At 37.1% G+C, this 21,713-nt stretch overlaps 1 protein-coding gene across 2 annotated transcripts in view; it reads left to right on the forward strand.

Moving 5' to 3' along the window:
• igsf3 (immunoglobulin superfamily, member 3) overlaps nucleotides 1–21,713 on the forward strand; it is a 187,696-nt gene that overhangs the window by 117,653 nt on the left and 48,330 nt on the right. For both annotated transcript variants that reach the window (XM_048193202.1, XM_048193203.1), the window contains exons 4-5: nucleotides 6,305–6,691; nucleotides 14,603–15,010. In XM_048193202.1, coding sequence (XP_048049159.1) covers nucleotides 6,305–6,691; nucleotides 14,603–15,010 — 795 coding nt within the window. The remainder of the gene's footprint in view (nucleotides 1–6,304; nucleotides 6,692–14,602; nucleotides 15,011–21,713) is intronic.

The raw sequence follows: 21,713 nt of genomic DNA on the forward strand, positions 1-21,713 counted from the left end.
TTGTTTCTTTTGAGGAATGCAAAAGGAGATATTTTGAAGAATGTTTCCACATTTTTTGGTCCAAACAATGAAAGTCAATGTTATACAGAACTTTCAAGTTCTAAAAAGGATAAAAGAAAAGAATCCATACGACTTGACTGGTTCTGATGCCGGCACTGTCTCGGACATTCATGTACAATTGTTGCATTTCACCCCCTATCGGTAGTCGAGCAGAAGTTTTAAATTTGTCATGAAGTATTGTCAGCTTATTTGCCATAGTAAAATGAATGAATGAAGATTGTATGAATATATCCACACAAAACAAATGAGCACCTATACGTTTGAAAGAAACAAAGTAGGTTTTCTTGGGCTAATCAACATAATAATTATGTAATAATTATAAAAAAAATCTTTGACCATAATTGTTAATAACCTACCATTTTACAGAAATAATGTTTAAAGATTAACATTGTAGTGCAAAAAATATTTGTTAATCTCACTTTGCGCTCATTTTTTACATCTAGGCCTAGCCACAAAAGTACATATAGATCCTGTACTAATTTCCAATGGAAAAGAATGACTTCCCGTCTGTCGCCAGAGATGGTGAAAAGGTGTATTGTTAGTTCTGGACCCTGTTGACTTTCATTATATATACATAAATAAACTGTATTTTGTGTTCCACAGAAGAAAGAAATGTCATAAGGGTGAGTAAATGATGACCAAACTTTCATTTCTGGATTCACTATCCCTAACTATCTCTGACACTTTGTGCCAGGCAATTTTTCAGTCAATAATGACTAAATTTTGCTCTGTGTTTCACAGCTGTCATATTAGGTGAGGTATTTTTTAGCACAATTCAAAGGGTGTCTTAGATCTGAACTTTTCCTCTCTCCCCTTTTCCAGAATAGCTATATTTCATGGGACAGAGGCTGGAGCAGAAAAATGTCTCCCTCATCTCTGGCTTTAGTCCATTACTTTCCAATTTATTACAGAGCTGTAGCTCCAGCCTAAGCATAAGACAGCATGTACAGCAGACATGAGCGCTGTCTCTCTCTGACTGACTGAACATAGGGCAGTAACTCAATCTCAAAGCACACTGGCCCAGCGGTTTGATGAGAATGGGAGGTGACAGCGCACCTCCTCATCAAACACGCTGCGGGACAGGAGCTTGCAAGTGGCATGTTAATTCAGCCCTGTTATTGGTCAAGAGCCCCAGGAGGTGGGTGGATTGGACAAGGAGAGGACAGGTTGTGATTTTAGGGTGTTGATACCTCCCAAGGGCACCTCCACAGAGCCAGGCTGCAGATGGGGACAGAGTCTAATGCGTGTGATTTGTGATCTTCAGTGCGTAGGATCAGGGTGGGATGAATGCAGATCATACAAGCTCCTCGTAGAGACAGTTTGGAGACTTATCCACTTCCCTCTATTTCCCTTTAACTCACCTGATCATTGATTATTGTTACATGGTAATGTAACACTAAATACCTTGACTGCAAGTTGAATGTGGGTGTATCAAAAAAAAAAAAAAAAAAAATAGAAAAGAAAATCTTTACTCACCTTAATGTTGTTCCAAACCTGCATGACTTCTTTTTTTTAGAACATAAAAAAAGATATTTTGAACGTTTTGGTTACCACTGACTTCCATTGGACAAAACAAAACAAACAAAAAAAGCACTTCTCAAAATATTAAGTTTTAGGATGGACTATCCCTTTAAGGATTTTTTTTTTTTTTTTTTTAACCAATGATTCATATTCCTTAAAGGGGCAATATTGGGAGTTTTCCTTGCTCTTTTGAAATAAAAGTCTGAAATACAATATAAAGCTCTCTTCCAAGTCTGCAGACCACTGAAACTAAGCTGGAAAAATAGGTCATTCAGAAACAGTCCTAGTTATAATGTCACAACCGCAATATTTAATTATTAATGCATATTCAGTATTCAACAATTTGGCTGGGCTGTTGATCAAAGTTATGGAAACATTTTATCGCAATTTGGGGGGAAAAAGGTCCATTGTAAATAGCAATGTATGAAGCACCACTCATACAGAAGTCACTTCAATATCACTTCAAATAAAGCAGCTTTCTGTTGGTCAGCAGTAAATTCGCACAATCAACTTCAACATGAGCAAAATCTGCTTCAGAAACATTTCCACCCTTGCGCGAAACTCCCATTCACATTGATTTCTTTTGAAATTGCAAGATTTTGTTCATGAAATCTCACCAAGTAAAGGTAAATGTGACTCTACCTTAGCAGTGTTAACTACATCAGTATTCTAGCCGACTAACATTTTTAAATCTTAAAGGTACAGTAGCAAAATGCCTTCAGCTTAAGAGAGAGTGAAAAATGGTCATGTAACACTAAATAACCATTGTTTTGGTTGACTCTAAGTGGACATCAGAAAAGATGTTTAAAGGAGCTTAGTGTGGACTTGAAACTGTGGAATGATTCAGTTGCTTTTAATAAACTCATTTATCATGTTTATTGGTAAACTTTATTATAGTCTCAGAATGTGGAGCCATTTACAGTAAATGGTCTTTGAAAGCTTTTAGAGATAGTCATCTGTACTGCAAGCACTACACTAACTAAAGACACACAATGATTTTTTGAGTTTGTTACAACTCCATGCTTTTTACTGTCCTTCACTATTAGTATAGTTATTGTTAACTAAATATAAAAGTATTAAAAACTTAATTTTTTGTTAATTGAAATAAAGCAGAAATAAAATAAAATGAAAAACTTAAAAGAGCTGCCTTGGCAACTAACTGAAAATAAGCAAAAGTACTAATAATGCTATCAAGACCAACTGAACAAAAATGGTACTTACGTGGTCTTGATGCAGTAGACGTATTGATATGTTCTTCAGAGATTCTGTTTTAGTTATATTTGCAGCTGTCTTGAAGTCACAAAGGTTTTTTTTCCCCTTTCATTTTTCTTTAAAAGATGCTGGCAATTGCATATCGGAAGGGTACATTAAAAACACTGGAAACTTTATTAAAAGGTAGTTTTTAAACAAATATTTAATGGATTTTAAAGTGAGTCAAGGTGAAGTCATTACAGCCTGATCCTTCAGTATGCAAGCCAGGCTTCACCTGACTGAGATTCCCATTAGAAATTCCAGAGAGCATTTCAAGAGCAACACTGAGACGAGGGGAGACAGATTTGTCTGTAATCCCCTTTTCTAGCAGGCTGTGTCCAAGTCCCCTTCTAGCTAGACAAGACGCTCACAATGTTCTCTGTGCACTAGCCAGTGGACTGTTAGGCATAAATGAAAGTGCACATGTCTGTGCAGGAGTGATTGGGTGGCTGTTTTGTGGTATTTTAGGCAGTTTATGTATATTCAATTTTAGTTGACTGAATTGACTGGGATGGATTGGCTAGAAAAGCCTGGTTTCAGCTAGTAGTTGTGTTTTGGAACAGCTTGTTAGGTTGGTTTCTAGCTGGTCATTAGCTTGTACACCAGATTGGACCAAAAAAAAAAACAGTTACCAACTGGTCATACCAGCTTATGGTGCTCAAGCTGGTTTTTGGAGCACGGTGGCTGGTCAACCAGCCAATTACCAACTTGGTCCAGCTAAACCAGTAACCATGTTCCAAAAAACCACACTGGAACCAACTGGATTTTTCAGCAGGGGAGCTCAAAGCTGGTGAAGAGAGCCACGCGATTACGCACTCGGTCGTTTGCGGTTATTCTATTTTGCATATATTGACATTAGCTCAATGCACACCATATGTCATGTTCATAACGTGTAAACATTTGTGTGTTTTCTCTCATCTGTCTGTTCATGTGTTTATTGCTCTGGTGAACTGTGGGGGAAAAACAGAAGTTGTGCGGTAAGCATTAATAGGACATCAAACGGCTCATTGAAGCACATACTATAGCAGATCGATGGACTCGTTTTGTGACTAAGCTTTTGGCAGCGTATCCCGCACAGCAGCTTGTTCATGCAGCCCCCTTCCAGCTACCACAGTTATTACCGCTCACTCTCAACACAATTGTCTCTTTCTCTCTCTTTCTCTCTCTCTCTGGTTAGCTGTCATACAAATCTATTGTGCATACTAAATTCAAATCTAATGGCATCATTCATGCTGTGAAACCTCAATCCTGACATTTCCTTCCCATTCTAAATTCTTTATTCATGTGACTTTGAGAGTATCCCTCTCCTTATGAATGCCACATTTGTCCACAGTCATCGTATTGTACTGTACTTGACTATAACAAAGCTGTAAAAGGAGGTAGAACGTCTTCATAATTAGATTCTAATAAGTTGTCAGACCCTGAGGTCTTGGGTGCAGTGAACATAGCGACTTTGTGCGACTTTCGTACAAAGCACTTTTGTACTCCTGTCTGTCAGTCATCTCTTCCAGGGCACATGGAGGAGAAATGTATAAAAAAAGTATAGCTAGTATACTCTTGTCGTCTCCCTCTCTGAGCCGTCAAGCACACTGGAACATCACCGCAAACTAGGATTATTTGTAGAATTACATGCTGAATAAATCTTGTTTTATTTTTAAAGCAGAAACATCCATTTTTGGAGGGGGGTTTTTTATCTCTTTTGTTTTTGCAGTACCATCTGCCTTAAAATTTTTGGCTTTGATTATGTTGTACAGTGGGTCTTTGATCAGAGCACGCCCTTGATGATTGCTGCATGACTTGCTGTGCACGCTTTTCATATGAGCGAAATGCACATATGCTAAGGCCGGGCAAGATAGAAAATATTTTTTCAGTGCTTATATATTTATATTATAAATATGCAGTTATGTTATGTATAGTATTAAACATGTACATGTTAGTTAATTATTTATGTATGAAATAATTAAGGGGTTAATTCACCCAAAAATGAAAATTCTGTCATTAATTACTCACCCTCATGTCATTCCACACCTGTAATACGTTTGTTCATCTTTGGAACTCAAATTAAGATATTTTTCATAAAATCCGATGGCTCAGTGAGGCCTGCATTGACAGCAAGATAATTAACACTTTCAAATTCCCAGAAAGTTAATAAAGACATATTTAAAACAGTGGTTCAACCTTAATGTTATGAAGCGACAAGAATACTTTCTGTGCACCAAAAAGACAAAATAACGACTTTATTCAACAATATCTAGTGATGGGCAATTTCAAAACACTGCTTCATGAAGCTTTGAAGCTTTACGAATCTTTTGTTTCGAATCGGTGGTTCAGAGCATGTATCAAACTGCCAAAGTCACGTGAACCATTGAAATGTCAAAACGTTTAACATAACGAAGCCTCGTTTACTATAATCACGTGACTTTGGCAGTTGATACACGCTCCGAACCACTGATTCTTTTGTGTCATGACAAAAAACAAATAGTTGAATCTGAGAGTTATAAGTAGATTCTTTGAAACAGACCTGATTAATGAAAATTTATTGAACAAATGTTGCTTCATTCACAGTATAATATGAATATTCAGTCTTATCACCCAACCCTAATTTATGCTCATTGATTTACCACCCTTTTAATCCAAAATGTACTAAGACTGGTAATAGATGCAAAAAGTAGGAGTTTAGAATATATATTGATATGGAATCTGTTGATTAGCCATTGATGCTTATTATGAAACACAGATCTATGCATGAAAAACATACCACAAACACATACAGAATTCATACAGATTTTGGTGACCTCCTTTCCTGAACATACTGATCTACAATAGAGGGTTATATGTATTCACCTAATGTATCCTGTCGCTTTTCTCTCCATTTTCCCCCCCACTCATTTCCACATGCAGCTCTTCATCTCCACTGCTAATTAATCTGTCTGAAGCGTGCTGGTTTAGTCCTAATACGCAGACCGGCTCCGTTCAGGCGGGCAGTAATGTCCTAATGGAGCATCACGCTGCTTGAGTTCCACAGGAGAAAAGGAAAAACAGCCACTGGCCTTTGTTTCCCTCTGATCTGTGAATTCCTCTTTTAGCACAGGCCTGTTTACTGTGCTGTTATTTTGGAGAGCAGTGCACAGCATGAGATGCAAATAATGACTGCATGTAAAAACACACATCATCATCCCCCCTTGTACATTTCCTGAGTCCTGTCTGTGTCAGTGCCATGTACTTACGTAGTTGGAGTGTTTCTCAGGAAGTGTGTTGTAGTAATTAGAGCCCAGGGGCAATCACCTCTGAAGAAGCCAAATGAAGTGAAGAAAGTGCTTTTATGATGAGGCGCGCAAACTGCATATCATATGGAAATTAGTCCTACAAATGATGATTCGTTTGCGTTTGATGTCAGTGTCGGTTTGAATTTAGTGCAATGTGGACTGTTTTGTCATGGCTAAATTATCCTTTCTCTCTTTTTCTCTCATAGATCGGGACTTTAGTATCCAGGTGACCACTGAGCGCCGGGCCTACACGGCTGGTGAGCCGCTGGAGCTCCGCTGCACCATTGACGCTCAGAATGTTCCAGAGCGTTTCTTCTCGGTGTCGTGGGTCTTCAGCAGCTCACCCGTAGCCGTGATCGGGCCCAGCGCCGTGCCCGTACTGGGACCCAACTATGTGGAGCGAGAAGCATCCGGCCTCCTGACAGTGCGCAAAGAGAGCCCTTCCATCCACCTGCTCAAGTTGCAGCGGCTACTGCCAGAGGATTCTGGGAAATACATCTGCAGGGTGACGGAGCGGGAAAAGACCCCCACTGGAGATTTCATCGACCGCAGCAAGCGGTCCCGTAACGTTCAGATCACTGTAACCCCTCTCAGTGAGTATTACGGTTCTTTATCGGTCCTCTGTTTCTGACTGGCCCCTAGAGTTGTAGGCTGATACCTCTCAACACCTCGCTTATTAAATGAAAAGATGGACCTTTCAGCCTCAATTCTGATGTTCATCACCATAAGTGGATTATTCTGATCTGGTTTAGCTTATAAGATAGCAGTTTAAAGAAGTAGAGATTTCAGAAATTGATTTAGTAATATTGTGGAGGCAAACTGCTATTAAAGTTCTACTTATTCTTGCTGATGCTTTCTAAAGCCTTATTCACTGCAGCGCCATATTTGATATTTGAACAGGAATGAAAGCGAGGCTGTGAGGGATAGACATACATCTCTTCGGTGGGTTGTACTGTTTTTTTTTAATGTGTTTTTGGATTGTTCTGCTGATGAAACACTCCTGAAATTTCTTGGAAAGACATTTTTGCAAACTCTAGACAATATAAGCTGTGGAAAATTATAAGTGATCTCGGAGCTTTATACAGCTTTTTATAGGGGATGCCATTGAAAACATGGCAAGTCTATCCCTCACAGCCTCGCTTTCATACCTGTTGTGGCGCCGCACTCAATAAGGTCAATGGACTCTGTATCACCTCATATTTTCTCTGCTGTTTTTCAGTTCTTGCGCCAGGTGATTTCTCATAGTGCAGACTCTCACTGTTGGAAGTATTGAGTAAACGGGACAAAAAAATAACAGTAGTGTGAAATTAGTTCAGCTGTTTTCAAAATAGTAAAGCTTTTCCTGTAATGAGTAAAAGTGTAGTGTGACCGAACGCTACATCAGTTTTTGTAACATTGAGTGTGTTTACATGAATAAAAATATCAAATTTCAGATCATTATAAAAGCCTCACAAAACATGGAAAACATGTTGGGTTACTTAATCTAGGATGCTTAAACCATTTATGACCTTTACCCAATTAAGGAAAATTGTTTAAAGCATATACAGTATAAACAAGTTTGTCATTTTTTGAAAGAAATTAATACTTATTTTATAATTATATAGCATTAAATTGATCAAATGAAACATTTGTAAAAACATTTATAATGTTACAAAAGTTCTTTTGAACTTTTTATTCATCAAAAAATCATGAATAAAATGTATTGCAGTTTCCACTAAATATTAAAGGTGCCCTAGAATCAAAAATTGAATTTACCTCGGCACAGTTGAATAACAAGAGTTCAGTACATGGAAAAGACATACGTTGAGTTTCAGACTCCATTGCTTCCTCCTTCTTATATAAATCTCATTTGTTTAAAAGACCTCCAGAAAACAGGCGAATCTCAACATAACACTGACTGTTACGTAACAGTCGGGATCATTAATATGTACGCCCCCAATATTTGCATATGCCAGCCCATGTTCAAAGCATTACACAAGGGCAGCCAGTATTAACGTCTGGATCTGACTAGGTAAGCAAGCAAGGACAATAGCGAAAAATGGCAGATGGAGCAATAATAACTGACATGATCCATGATTACATGATATTTTTAGTTATATTTGTAAATTGTCTTTCTAAATGTTTCGTTAGCATGTTGCTAATGTACTGTTAAATGTGGTTAAAGTTACCGGAGACAAGAGCCGTCGCTATTTTCATTTTTAAACACTTGCAGTCTGTATAATTCATAAACACAACTTCATTCTTTGTAAATCTCTCCAACAGTGTAGCATTAGCCCATTAGCCACAGAGCATATAGCCTCAAACTCATTCAGAATCAAATGTAAACATCCAAATAAATACAATACTCACAGGAATCGATGCATGCATGCAGCATGAATGACGAACATCTTGTAAAGATCCATTTGAGGGTTATATTCGCTGCGTGAACTTTGTTTATGCACTGTATAACTGCACTTATAGTCGAGAGCTCGGGAGGGCAGGGAACAAGAGATTTAAAGGGGCCGCAGCCTGAATCGGTGCATAGTTAATGATGCCCCAAAATAGGCAGTTAAAAAAATTAATTTAAAAAAATCTATGGGGTATTTTGAGCTGAAACTTCACAGACACATTCAGGGGACACCTTAGACTTATATTACATCTTTTGAAAAGATGTTCTACGGCACCTTTAAAGGTGGCCCATTATGTTTCTTTCCCAGGAATGTGTCTGTGAAATTTCAGTTCAAAATACCCCACAGATCATTTATTATACCATGTTGTAAATGCCCATTTTGAATGGAAGGAAAAACATGCTGTTTTCGTGCTTGTTTCTTTAAATGCAAATGCTTTACAGAAGAGGGCAAAGCCTGTACATAATAACATGAAATACACACAAGGTTGTGTCAAAAACACACAAAGTTTACAAACAGTCGGTTATGTCTGTGAATGTAAACAGCAGGGAAAGAAATTACATGTGTATATTAGGTCTGTGTATTAAAGTGAAAGCAGTGTAATATACAGTACTTACTGCTGTAAATATGACAACAAAAACAGCGAGAACAACAGAAAATCACTCACTGCTCTTGATTAAATAACTTCAGTAGCTTTAATAAGAATACATTTCTTACTTGAATGCTGCTGTTAAATGCTCTGGCGAGGACATGAACAGCAGACTGTGTACAGCTCACTCAGGGGAGGAGCTAAGGTAATTCATAGTTTTCAGTCCCGTGACAGGTGCGGAGACCTGGCGGGCAAAACACCCATAGCATAGCAACGTGCATTTTGGGCCTGTCAGTTTTCCATCACTAAAGAAGAAAAACAAAAATATGAGAACAAAATGCAACTTTTGGGGACTTGTGAGTCATATACAGCACCTGCTGCAGTATTTCAATCACTAAAAACAACGGGATATTATAAAACGCTTAACGTGAAAAACACCAAATGTGCCTTAGTGTATTAAAACGGTGTTTATTTATAGATCAAATACAGTATACACCATATAGATGATGCATACTATATGCAGATGAGCAGATGGGCCCAGAATATGAATGCAACACTCAATGTCTAAATGTTTTCTTTATAATGGTTTTCTATTGAAAAACGCTTAACTAGAAATGTGCTTTGCATTTATATTCTGGTTTCATCAGCTCGCCTGTATATAGTGAACTTCATTAATAAGGTGAATACAGACTTTGTTTTGAATTTTGTTAATAGGATCTTCTGATGATCAAGCTCTTTATTTATTAAGACGTTGCCCTATTAAATACTTCCAGAATAGTTCTATCTGAAAGGGTAGCTTGACTGTTGTTTATATACTAAGCTGCACTTTCAGAGTAGCTGCCCTGAAAATGGTGGTGTGCTTGTGAGTGGGTAATACAGTACTCTGTCCTGTGTAAAATCGTTTAATGCACAGCATTTTTCAACTTGGTTTTGTGGAGGCCTGAAAGCCCTTGAAATAGCATTGCATTTCAAGTGAGAGCTACTCAAAAAGCCAAGTCTAACAGGCATGAAATGAAAGTGGGAATGCCGTCGCCCTGAGCGCAGCCTTGATAGATCCCCAAGGTGGATGTGACTGTGCCAGGCAAAGAAACCACAACTGGGCTCAAGGAGTTGATGTGAGCTAGATGGAGAGAGGAGGTTAATCAAAGGTTAGCAAGAATACATCTGTTCTGCTTAGACCTTAGCCACCTGAATCAGCCTCTTCCAGCAACTGTCCTATCAGACTCGGAGGGAAATCCTTCCCCTCCCCAGGGGGATATGCTTTTAGAGGGTCTAAAAGGTTCTACAAGTATAAAAGCTGTATTTAAAAACTGTAATTCCACCTCTCATTTTTATAGTGCCAATTTCCTCCTTAAAGGGTTAGTTCACCTTATGTCGTTATGTTGTTCATCTTCGGAACACAAAATAAGATATTTCTAATAAAATCTGATGGCACAGTGAGGTCTGCATTGCCAGCAAGACCATTAACACTTTCAATGCCCAGAAAGCTACTAAAGACACATTTAAACCAGTTCATGTGACTACAGTGGTTCAACCTTAATGTTATGAAGTGACAAGAATCATTTTTGTGCGTCAAAAACCAAAATAACGACTTTATTCAACAATATCTAGTGATGGGCGATTTTCAAAATACTGCTTCATGAAGCTTCGAAGCTTTACAAATCGTTTGTTTCAAATCAGTGGTTCGGAGCATGTATCAAACTGCCAAAGTTTGTTTTCCGAAGATGAACGAAGGTCTTACGGGTGTGGAACGACATGAGGGTGAGTAATAAATGACAGAATTTTTGGGTGAACTAACCCTTTAATTCAAAAGTTCACCAAAAAACATAAATTCTATTATTTATTAACCTTAACATTGTTGCAAACCTGTATGACTTTCTATTTTTCTGTGGAACATAAAAGAAAAATGTCTGTGTTTTTGTCCATTCAATGAAAGTCAGTGGGGTTCAGTGGACTCCTTTTTTGGACCCCATGGACTTTCATTGTATGGACAAAAACTTTCTTTAAAATATCTTATTTTATCTTCCACAGAAAACAAAGTCATACAGGTTTGGAATGACATGAAGGTGAGTAAATGATACAATTTTCATTTTTTGGTGAATTATCTCTTTAAGACGGTTAAGGCCTGTTGACATCCAGGACAGTAACAATAAAATTTTAAAAATAGAGTAGCAGAGTCCACCCCACAACTATAAAAATAACTGCACAGAGGAACAATATTATTGTAATGACTTTTAAACAATTTATTATATTACAGCTAATGAACATTAAAACATTGACAAACATTCAGAGTCCACGCAACTTTAAAGAGCTTGAGCATTTAAAGTGGCAGGGTTATTAGAGCAGTGGATTGATAGCTGCAGCATGGAATCGAGTCAACAACACCAAGTTCAGCCCTTTGTTCACCCACATGTTCTCTCTCTGTCTTCTACTTAAGGCCACACCAACTATCTAAGCAGGCCTTTCAGACAATATATGAGACTGAGAGACTAGGTTGGGGCGAAGGTACAGCCATACTCCTGCTGATCGTTGTGTAAACTTCTTATTTCATGTCCTCTGAGAAAAGGAGCACATTAGCAATTGAAGAGGTTTCATCCCCAGATGTTTCCCTTTTATGTATAAAATCAAAGCCTCTTGTGTCCGTTGCCTGATTGGTCATGGTGGTATTCTTCTCAAGAAGTTCTCTTTCTGAAAGGAGCCTTGGATGACCCATGGGAAGGGTGCAAACTTTGTCTCTTTAAAGTCCTATTTTTGTTTTATCACTTGCTGCTTTTAAAGGGATGTGGTGGTGTGAAATCCCTGTCGAGAACTCTGAAGATATCTGTGAAAGCTTTGATCTACACTCGTACTTACGAGATCTCTCAGGCTCTAGACCTCTTGATGAGAAAACTACCCCAAAAGTCCTGCTAGTCTGAGGCCTAGTCTGCTGTAGAGCGCAAAAGAGAGATACAGAAAATAGATGCCATTCACATATTGATTTTAGTGATAATGTATAAATCTTTCAGACCTAACATGAGCTCAAAGGTTGTCAAATGATTTGATGCTCTGTAGAAGCCACATTCAACTTCAATCAAACAGAATTCTTTAAATTAAAGAACTGCACTACGCTAGTCCAATAGGCTGCCCACTCCTATAAACCATTGCAAATTACTTTTTACTGTACTACTTACTTCAACTTGGCATCACAGAAATAAATTACATATATATATTACAAAAAAAAAATTATATATATAAATAAATAAATAATATATATATATATATATATATATATATATATATATATATATATATATATATAAATAAAACAGTTTACAGTGTTTTTGATAAAATAATTGCAGCCTTGGTAAACATGAGACTTTTTTCAAAAACATTTTAAAAATTATAGAATGAAAGGTAATGTATTTATATTGTACTTTAATTTTAAGTTTTATTGCTTTTAAATCTAATCTGGTAGTAGTGTGATTCATCTGGGTAGCTTAAAGGTGCCGTAGAACATCTTTTTGAAAGATGTAATATAAGTCTAAGGTGTCCCCTGAATGTGTCTGTGAAGTTTCAGCTCAAAATACCCCATAGATTTTTTTTTTTATTCATTTTTTTTAATGTCTATTTTGGGGCATCATTAACTATGCACCGATTCAGGCTGCGACCCCTTTAATTCCTCACGCTCCCCGCCCCCAGAGCTCGCGCTTGCCTTAAACAGCATAAACAAAGTTCACACAGCTAATATAACTGTGCAGTAAATGGATCTTTACAAAGTGTTCGTCATGCAGCATGTCTAATCGCGTAAGTATGGTATTTATTTGGATGTTTACATTTGATTCTGAATGAGTTTAAGGCTGTGCTTCGTGGCTAAAGCTAACATTACACACTGTTGGAGAGATTTATAAAGAATGAAGTTGTGTTTATGCATTATACAGACTGCAAGTGTTTAAAAATGAAAATAGCGATGGCTCTCTTGTCTCCATGAATACAGTAATAAACGATGGTAACTTTAACCACATTTAACAGTACATTAGCTACGTGCTAACGAAACATTTAGAAAGACAATTTACAAACATCACTAAAAATATCATGTTATCATGGATCATGTCCATCTGCCATTTTTCGCTATTGTCCTTGCTTGCTTACCTAGTCTGATGATTCTGCTGTACTGTGAGAGAAACTGAAATGCTGGAAATGGTTGCTGTGGGTTTGGAAGGCTGACCTTTCGGTTAAAATGAACCTGTTGCCTCATTAGTAAAGGCAGCACCTCATCATATTGCCCTAGAATGTGCATTAGCTTGTCCAGCCTGAAACTGAGCTAAAGAAACGTATTGGTAAAGAAAGTAATGCTTTCTTCATTCAAGAAGATAGGGGTTGTTCACCTAATGCATACATTGAAAATGGTGTTCTTGCATTTGAAACTGTCCCGTTCCCTACCATCACAAACATGCAACCAATCCTGTCAACGTGCAGGGCAGGGCTTTTCCTATCATGCACTGTGGGTATTTTAACACAAGTCAACACAAGACCACCTTTAAGAAGGGACAGAAAGTACTGACTGCAAAACCAAGTCGGTACTGAAATGTTAAAAATGTGCTGTTGAGCGGATTCGTGAACACCTCTGATTGGCTATTGTGTTCACGCGCTCATCAGATGTCTGATTGGCTACAATGTTCAACGCACGTTTGAATTTGTTCAACGCACGTATGAATTTGAAAGCCAATCATAGACACATCTGATGAGCGCGTGAACACAATGGCCAATCAGAGGTGTTCACGAATCCACTCAAAGCATCACATTTTTAAAATTTCAGTACCGACTTGGTATCACGGTCAGTACTTTTGACAACACTATAATATTATGTTATGATGAACTATGTGTCTTTCTCCACTGACTTACTATAATGTTCAAATTAAGGATGCAAATTTTTAGAAGACAGCTGTCTGACTGAAATATGGCGAATGGGAACATGGATTGTGTGACATTAGCAACCCATTATTAGCTGATTGATAATGTAGTCAATCCAAAGGCTAATTATATAATTTACCGTTATGTGTCCGACGTTCTAGAGAGCAATACGTAGATTGCATTATCAATCTGATGTATCGACTTGTAGAAGACCCTGTATAATTTGCTCTTTTATAATTTTTCTTCTGAATCAGTTTTTGGTTCAAACATATATAGCTGAATTAAACCAATATTTCCACTTGCCATTGTGTAGCTTTTACTACAGTTGAGCGAGATTATCAGGTAGTCCGCTATTGGCTATTTTAAGGCATTAAGAAATTATTTTCACAGGACAAAAAACATTTAAATATGTCATTTTAATTATCAAAGATGAAAAAAATTATTGACTTTTTTTTTTAAAGGTACTTTCAATTGTCACCGAATGAGAATTTGTGGAGTTGTTTCTTGTACAGCTTGTCATGAGTAATTTACTCATACATAATGTAAATGTAGTCTAATTATAATGCTAGACTACACTGCACTAGTGTCATGTTTCCAAAGAACGATGTCTCATTTCAATTCTTGTCTGTCTCTCATAGGAAGTAACATCACTGTGTCGTTATCCAGTAACTCTTCAGAGATTATGGAGGGGGAGACCATCCAGTTGACCTGTGTTGTTAGCAACACTGTGGGTCCCTTGTCAATGACGTGGCAGTGGACTGATAAGGATGGGGCAGGTCCTGCTGTGAACGTGGCTTCTGTGGATCGTGAGGGCACGGTCACTCCTGGGCCCACTTTTAGGGAGCGCAGCAGCTATGGAGAGGTCCGGGTGGAGCGGGTTCGGCCAGACACGTTCACTCTGTTCCTGTATAATGCCTTCCCCACAGATGAGGGCCAGTACAGATGTAGTGCCGCCGAGTGGTCCCAAAGTGGTACTGCACCTGACTGGATTTGGCAGCAGATTGGAGACGACTCCGCCATCAAGACCGTCACAGTAAAATCAGTTGGTAAGACTACATACACAGTTTGAGGGGAAAGAAAGAAATAAAGACCAAAAATATATAAAATAGATGATTTAAAGTAGAAAATGTATTTTAAATCATACTAATGCACATTTCATAATATTACTTTTACTGTATGTTATTAAATTAATGCAACCTTTGTGAATATCATACTTTAAAAAAAATAAATAAATAACATTAAAAAAAGCTTACAGATCCCAAACCTCTGAACTGTAGTCTACATACATGTACAGTATTCTGACATTGTATTTGCCTATATAGTATTTGTACTCATGCAGTGTATTTTTACTGTCACCAACATATCATATTTATTACATCGTAAATATTCAGTTGTTTTCTGCTTCATACATGCACGCATATGCAAACATAAACTTGAGCTCACACAGTGACAGGAAAATGTACTCAAGTGGAGTAGAGTGAGTGTTGAAGTGGCATGTGCGCTGTAAAGCTGGATCTCCTCCATATGAAGTTGATAGCTCACTCATGCTCATGCTTACATAGCATCATGTTCATGTAGTGCAGTGGAACTCTACCGCTGTCAGCTTTCCATCACAATCAATAGCCGTGACTTCCCAGTCTGCTCTTTAACTGTGTGTGTAATGAGAACACATACACACGCACATGCTTGCACACGGCAGAAAGGAAAAACATAACTGGATGGCAAGCTGGCAGATGCTCTAAATAAACACATCATGTGACACAGCGTGTGTTGCATGACAATGAGTGGTTTTTAGAAAAGATACTTGATCAGTTCTTTATAACATACAATATGTCTCCTGCTTTGAAGGTGAAGTTTGTAATTTTTTTTATACTTTGCAAACTAAGTTGGAATAGGATGAAGTATTTAGAGACATATGTAAGTCAGTCATTTATATACTGTCTTTCTCCAGAAAGCGGTAAAATGTAGCTTTTTTTTTTTGTGCAGCCCTAGCAATTTCTAATGGCATGTGTTTGTTGTGAAGCTGCCTGCTTTGGGGAGAACAGGGATAGATGGGATGGTATGAATGTTTGGAAAATATAATGGTGATTTCCAATTTGATATGATTAAAATACCCTGTTTGTGGATTTTTTTTTTTTTTATAATTTTTAGAATATATACTACTGCAAAAGTCTTAGTCCACCATCAGCTTTGTTGTTTTAGCAATGTTTAAATTTTGGTCTTTATTACGATACAAACAGACAATACAGGAAATATGTTCACAAAATGTAAAAAAAAAAAAAAAATTCTGAACAAAATATAATAAAAATAATATATATAATTTGTCAGTCTCTTTATTAGAATATAACTGGAAAATACAGGACATTTGTATGCAGTATTAAAAAACCTAATTAATTAATTAATTAAATTACTTTTAAGTCATCCTCCATCACTCCCTGGATGTTTTTGAGAGCCTTTCTCTAAAGAGTCTATACACCTTTGTGAATAATTATTTTTGCAATGCCAATTAGCACAGAAATTACACATTTCTGACTGTCACAAACTTTGTAATTATTTAATATTATTTTAGTTTTAAAATTGTTTTTATTAATTAAGTTTGAAAAGATTATTAAAGGAAATTAATAAAATATTAAGTCATGGAAATTTCTATATTTAAAAAAAAAAAAATTATCGTTTAGAGTTTGTTCTTTGTAAGTCAAAGCCAGTTTCCATCTCAAAGTAAAAACAAAAAATTGTGACACTTTATCTTTATTTATTTTATTTTTATCTGTTTTATCTGTTATATATATATATATATATATATATATATATATATATATATATATATATATATATATATATATATATATATACAATTTATTTATTTATTTATTTTTTTATCTTTTTATCTGTTACTTTTTATATATATAATATACTTTGAGATGGGAGATGGAAACATGATTTTATAGCAATCTGTAAAATGCTGGATTTTTGTATGTGGTACCGTGTATATGGTAATCACAAAGGATTGGGAAAGTCATTTGTCAAAGAACCTTGAATGCAGCTTTATTGTTGGGAATGTTATCCAGCATCTAGTCTTAATGTATCCTGCATATCGAAGCTTTGATGAGATGACAAAGACAGGGCTTTTTTTATTTATTCCTCTTAATTATTTATATCTATGCTCCTGCTTTGCGATGACATTGATAATTTTTACTTCCTCTGCTGTCTGGATCAGCTTTGTTGAAGTGTTTCATCAGCTCTGCTTTTGATTTGAAGCTCAAAGAGTAGCAGCATGACGCTCTTTATGTCAGCTGCTTTATCTTATACTGAAAGTTCAGACTTCTCCAGGTGTGCTGCAGGAGTCACTTTGTTCAAGTAGGATGTGCACGTGATCATGTGATAGTCATTCTTACGCGTCCGTGTGGGTTTATACAGTGTTTGTGTCCTTTTGCTCTTGCCCTGTGACAGGTGTGTTGGTGGTGGTGAGTAAAAATAGTAGCGTTGTGTTTTCCAGCATCGACTCTGGGTGACTGTATGGATGAAGGATCAGGACAGGGTGTGAAGCAGGGCCCAGTTTGTGGTGTTATTCTGCTGAGAGAGTCTTAACACGCTCATTAGTGTCTAGCAGTGGTGTGGGTGCTCACTGGCTGCAGGCCACCCTGTAGCGGTGGAATCGTTTGGCTGGGTTACACATGACACCCAGAGGTGAGCCCAGACTCACATTCTGCCAGAGTTTCCTTTTTTTTAATTTTTTAATTTATTTTTTTTATAAATGTGTTTATATATTGCTACAAAAGCAGTGAGAGCTCCCAGCATGTTAATTGGATGACATCTGCTAGTGAGCATGCAAATTTAGATGATTAGGTTAAATATTTGTGTGTAACTTTTTTTCTTTTGTTTACAAACTTTTGGAGATTTTAAATTAAAAAAAGACTAAAAATAGAGATAGATGAGAGGGCAGCAACTCATTTGTGACTCCGTCTGCTGACTGTATAGCTGTGTTTGTCTTCCTAATGCCAGGTTCAAACTACACAATATTTTTGTCTGTTTTGATAGTCACAGATTTTGTGATTTTGACTCCTAAATTCTTGTGTCATGGACAAGAAACATGACATGTGTAATGTCATAGATAAGGCTGAACTAGCAACTGACTTCTAGAAACGAGAGCGTAAACAAGCTACCAATGCGGCGTGTTAGATTAAAGGGTTAGTCCACCCCAAAATGAAAATTCTGTCATTAAGTACTCGCCCTCATGTCGGTCCAAACTCATAAGACTTTCGTTCATCATCAGAACACAAATGAAGCCATAGCCATAGCTCCACGAACCTTTCCTCCATTGCATAATTCTACCTAGCAGCACCAGTACTATCATCTCTTTCTCCTTTGCTGTGTACGCATGCTAGTGTTTCTGTCGTGACATTGTGAAGCACCACAAATGCGGCATTGGTTGTCAAGACGACACATTATCATGTACTATGCAGCTGTATATTTTCATGCCCACTACCATTCAAAAGTTTGGGCTTAAGAGATGGTCACACTACACTCTTCATTCCATTGACTTCCATTCTTACGCATGCAAATGGAGGAGACAGGAAATGCAAGCTCATGCTAATTTGCTCCGTTCCAAATGTGAACTCTGACCTACAAATTCATATGATGTGAAGACATATGACCAATTGAAGGTTGATAGGTTACGGCGTGATCTCTCAGCTGGTGTAAAATATTTTAACATTTCGGATGTATTATGTTGAATTATCTTTTAAAAAAAGACGCTGTAGAGTGTTCATCATATAATGACCATTGTAGTGTCTGTAGAAATTCTGTGTTGTCAAAGCGCTGTTGTTTTGCAAGAAATTAATGCTTTTATTCAACAATGATGCATTAAATTGATAAAAAGTGACAGTAAAGACATTTATAATTTTACAAAAGATTCCTGTTTTAAATAAATGCTGTTCTTTTTAAATTATTCATCAAAGAATGAAGAGCAGCACAACTGTTTTCAACATGGATAATAATTGCTTCCTAAACACCATATTAGCATATTAGAATGATTTCTGAAGGAATGTGAGCTTTGCCATCACAGAATTATATATATTTTAAAATGTATTAAATAGAAAACCGTAATTTAGAATTGTAATCATTTCTTAAGAATGTTACCATTTTTGCTTTATCAAATACCTGTAAATGCAACCTTAATGAGCTTAAGAGACTTCTTTAGAGGTCCCGTTCTTCGTGATCCCATGTTTCAAACTTTAATTAGTGTGTAATGTTGTTGTTAGAGTATAAATAAAATCTGTAAAATTTTAAAGCTCAAAGTTCAATGTCAAGCGAGATATTTTATTTAACAGAAGTCGCCTACATCGAACGGCCAGTTTGGACTACATCCCTCTACTTCCTTCTTTAATGACGTCACTAAAACAGTTTTTTGACTAACCTCCGCCCACAGGAATACACAAGAGTTGCGTTTGTAGAGTATGTTTGTCGCCATGTCGTCGAAACGCTGTTATTTTCATCCCGCAGTCCAATCACCGGGTCTGATTCCGGCTCAGATTGATAGGGTAACATTAAAGACATGTTTACAATAACACTGAGCGCATGCATCTCCACGTTATGGTAAGAGGCGTGACCTTTCCGGGCAAGGTTCGCTAAACTGCTGTCGAATGACAACACAGGAACCGCTGACACAATCAGAACTCGTTACGTATTTCTGAAGGAGGGACTTCATAGAACAAGGAAGTCATCAGCCCGTTTTTATGACAGTGGAAACAGCGGTATACAGATAAGTAAATTATGTGAAAAATACTGTGTTTTTTTTACACGCGAAACATGAACACATGTTATATTGCACACTATAAACACAATCAAAGCTTCAAAAACCCACGAAAAACGGGACCTTTAAAAAATTTACCCAGAACTAGGTTTCACATCCATCTTGATGGCTTGTGGAATGGGCTCTGAATTGCTTCACATGGACCTCACAGATTTCCTGCAGCATCCCTTCGCTTACATTTGTTTTCTGAAAGTTTTATTACCTTTATTAAATGACGAATTTGGATTCGATATATGTTATAAGCTGCTTAACAGCAAAGAGAAGAAACTGCAGTGACCAAAGTTACAGCCAGTTGTAGAGGGCTGATTCTTGACATGAAAAGGCATCCAGAGGCCGACTGAAGCCTCCCCTTGTGTCAGTCTGCTAGATTTGAAATCTCTATTCCCACTGTGCGTGAGGGTGGGTGTATGCCACATGTTTTTCTGAGCATGTCTGTGTGTCTGGAATAATCAAACACACCACACAGTCTGTGACTGGCTGTCTGGCTCTGCCTGGACTCGCTCCTCTCAGACTCCAGCTCATGCTGCTCTTTCGCCCACTTTTTCAGGTGCTGCGATTGTTCCTGTGATCATTGATTAGGTATCGAAAACTGTATGGTGGATCACACAAAGTAACAGTGGGAAAAATGTTGGAATGTGAGAGAGGTTGTGTGTGAAAGCTCTTGTGTTAGTGTGTCCATAAATAATGACTCTCAGCGTGTGTCCTACAGCCCTGCGCTCTGCAGAAGATGGCATTGATCATGGCTCCCTGCTGTCTGCAGTCAAACACTGGATGGATAGGAAGCCATTTCTGATCATGTGTTTACAAGAGACTAAAGCACTGGAATCCATCAAAACATGAAACGCATGCCTTTGAAATTGGGCTCTATCTGCCTTCCTCTTGTAAACGTCCTATCGTTCTTTGGAGATCTATGAGTCACACATTCTCAAGGCTGTCCTATATTTTTTAGAATCTCCTCTGTTCATTTCTCTCTCTTCTTTCCACGTCTGATCATCCAATAAACTTTGTTCATTTTGTTTGTACTATTTTAGTAATAATTTTTTTATGTTTTAAAGAGATGTCTGTCATATTTTACTTGCCCTCATGTCATTACAAACCTGTCTGGCTTTCTTTGTTCTGTGGAACATAAAAGAAAATATTTTGAGGAATGTTTTGTTGACCATGGATTCCGTTGTATGGTCAAAAAAAACCACTGAGGCATTGCTCAAAATATCATCTTTTATGTGCCACAGAAGAAATAAAGTCATACGGGTTTGGAATGACATTAGGGTGAGTAAAAGATGACAGAATTTCATTTTTGGGTGAATTTTCCCTTTAAATATAATAGTGTGTTTAAAATTGTTATTATTGTGTATTTCAAATGGAAAAAAAAAAAAAAAAGTTTTCAAATGTTTGTTTAGGATAGGAACTAGAGTATTTCTCCTTCCACTCATCTGAACATGAGTATATGTTCAAACAAATAAGCGCTTACCTGAGGTAATGGCAGAGAAAACTAGATTCATCTGGAGTTATTTCAGTCCATTAAATAACAAACAAGCTAAATGAGACATTTATTATAGGCTAATGAATTTTTGTATTGTTTGATATAACAATCATTACCCATTTTATTGCCAGAAATCACAAAATCTCTCCATTTAATAGAAGTATTGGTGTTCGGATCAATAGCGGCATTAATGACACTTGCCATCAGATTAGAAAGAATATAATTGCTATCGCACATACATCCCTAGAGACTGAAAGTGAGTTAGATGACTAGTGATTGATCCGTTGATTAAGTTGGTGAAGGATTCCTCAGATTTATTCTGACGTTAACTTTTGAGTTTGTGTGTTTCCTGAATTGGATCATGCAAGATGTTGCTTAATGCTTGTTTTTTAGTGCAGCTAAGACAACACAATAGAAAGATGTGTTTCCTTGGCATTATTTCATGGTACACAAT

This window comes from Megalobrama amblycephala, linkage group LG6 (assembly GCF_018812025.1).
Source record: "Megalobrama amblycephala isolate DHTTF-2021 linkage group LG6, ASM1881202v1, whole genome shotgun sequence".
In the NCBI taxonomy this organism is placed as follows: Eukaryota; Metazoa; Chordata; class Actinopteri; order Cypriniformes; family Xenocyprididae; genus Megalobrama; species Megalobrama amblycephala.